The sequence below is a fragment of the Aplysia californica genome, unplaced genomic scaffold, assembly GCF_000002075.1.
Source record: "Aplysia californica isolate F4 #8 unplaced genomic scaffold, AplCal3.0 scaffold00298, whole genome shotgun sequence".
Classification (NCBI taxonomy): Eukaryota; Metazoa; Mollusca; class Gastropoda; order Aplysiida; family Aplysiidae; genus Aplysia; species Aplysia californica.
This window is the reverse complement of record NW_004797568.1, coordinates 447,777-449,128: the sequence shown is the minus strand read 5'-3', so window position 1 is coordinate 449,128 and position 1,352 is coordinate 447,777. Positions and strand designations below refer to the sequence as shown.

Here is a 1,352-nt window from a genome sequence, read left to right as displayed (position 1 = left end):
CACACACACACAAACACACACACACACAAACACACACACACACACATGGGCCACTTCATTTGCCTATTATCAACAAATCTCGAGAACGGAAATCGTTAGGAGAAATAGATCTAAATCTAGATCTAGATCTAGATCTATATCTAGATCTAGATTCTAGATCTAGATATCTAGAGTTCAAGTTTATTTTCCCAAACGAACGTTGGGAGAAATAGAATCTAGAGCCGGCCCTTATAAAAAGCCAACAGAATGTATAACAGGATGTTCAACAAAAATTACCGTATGTTCAGCAGGAGCGTACTGTTTGAAAGTTGTGGCTGGAGAGATTGGTGGAACCACAGCCATCGAATTCCACTGTTCTGGCTCCTGTCCCTCATGAATGACATCAGTAGCGAAGTTTGGAAACGGCTTGAAATCTTCCATCTTGTATGGTGTTACACTCGAATGATGCAGAAAATTACAGTTAACACAAAGTGGCAAACGCAAACGTGTAGGCCTACGGAAAGAGAAAGCAAAAGGGAGCGCTGCCCAACGCGAACTTGCAAACATACGCGACCACCGACTGCTGCGTCAACGTAGGCAAACAACACTTGAGTTTTAGTAGAAGCAGGACAGGTAGACTGGGCTAAAAGGGCTTGGCTGAAACAGGATCAATAACTTGGCACTTGACCTTACGGCACGATTTTACGATAACCTCTGGCCTTTACCCTGTTAATATAGTCATGCTATGTGCCGAAAACAGTCGTTCTTTATTGAGGTCAAAGAGCTTATAAAAATTAGACCTAAATGTCTGCTTATTATTGAGAGCTCCCTTGAATCCCTCCTTAAAATTTGATTGATAATTTATTAAGTTACAATACGAAGGAAAAAAGATAATTACATTTCATGGTGAACAGTAACCGCATAAATTACAGCCAGTAGCCTAAATTACACCAGAGAGTATTTAATTATATTTTCTCTGATTACACTACGACATTGGACTTTTCGGCAAGTGGAACATTCTGCAGGTCTGTGAAAAAGATTGTTTGGAGTAGTTTCCCCCTTCCCTAAGATCCAAGATGGCGACTTCCAGTAAAGTAAACACATTGCGTTCTTGTGAAGAGGTGCTGTTACTATACACTTTCTTTTCTCAGATTTGACCGTGCCCTGTGATTCTTAGTTAATTTATAGTCATTAGTTGCTAGTAGTCTGTCTTAGCAAGATAAGTCTGCCTTTTTAAGTTCTTAGGAATAGCCTACAGCTTACTTTACATTACTGTTACAACCGTCCCAACTTGTCCAACTTTACTTTCGATTAGGGCCACCTCTATGTGAGAATAGTGCAGGCGGGTCTTGTGGCTATTCTCACCCGGTGCG

The 1,352-nt window shown here is 40.8% G+C and overlaps 2 protein-coding genes across 2 annotated transcripts in view; one reads left to right on the top strand and one right to left on the bottom strand.

Moving 5' to 3' along the window:
• LOC101861963 (cystathionine gamma-lyase) overlaps nt 1-613 on the bottom strand; it is a gene marked incomplete at its 5' end in the record, with an annotated part of 31,870 nt that extends 31,257 nt beyond the window's left edge. The window contains 1 exon segment of the mRNA XM_005101769.2: nt 277-613. Within this exon segment, the coding sequence (XP_005101826.1) occupies nt 277-546 (270 nt within the window).
• A 405-nt stretch (nt 614-1,018) lies between these two features.
• The window catches only part of LOC101861742 (WD repeat-containing protein 18), a 15,589-nt gene continuing 15,255 nt past the window's right edge, over nt 1,019-1,352 (top strand). Inside the window, exon 1 of the mRNA XM_013084498.2 lies at nt 1,019-1,100. Within this exon, the coding sequence (XP_012939952.1) occupies nt 1,056-1,100 (45 nt within the window). The 5' untranslated portion in view covers nt 1,019-1,055. The remainder of the gene's footprint in view (nt 1,101-1,352) is intronic.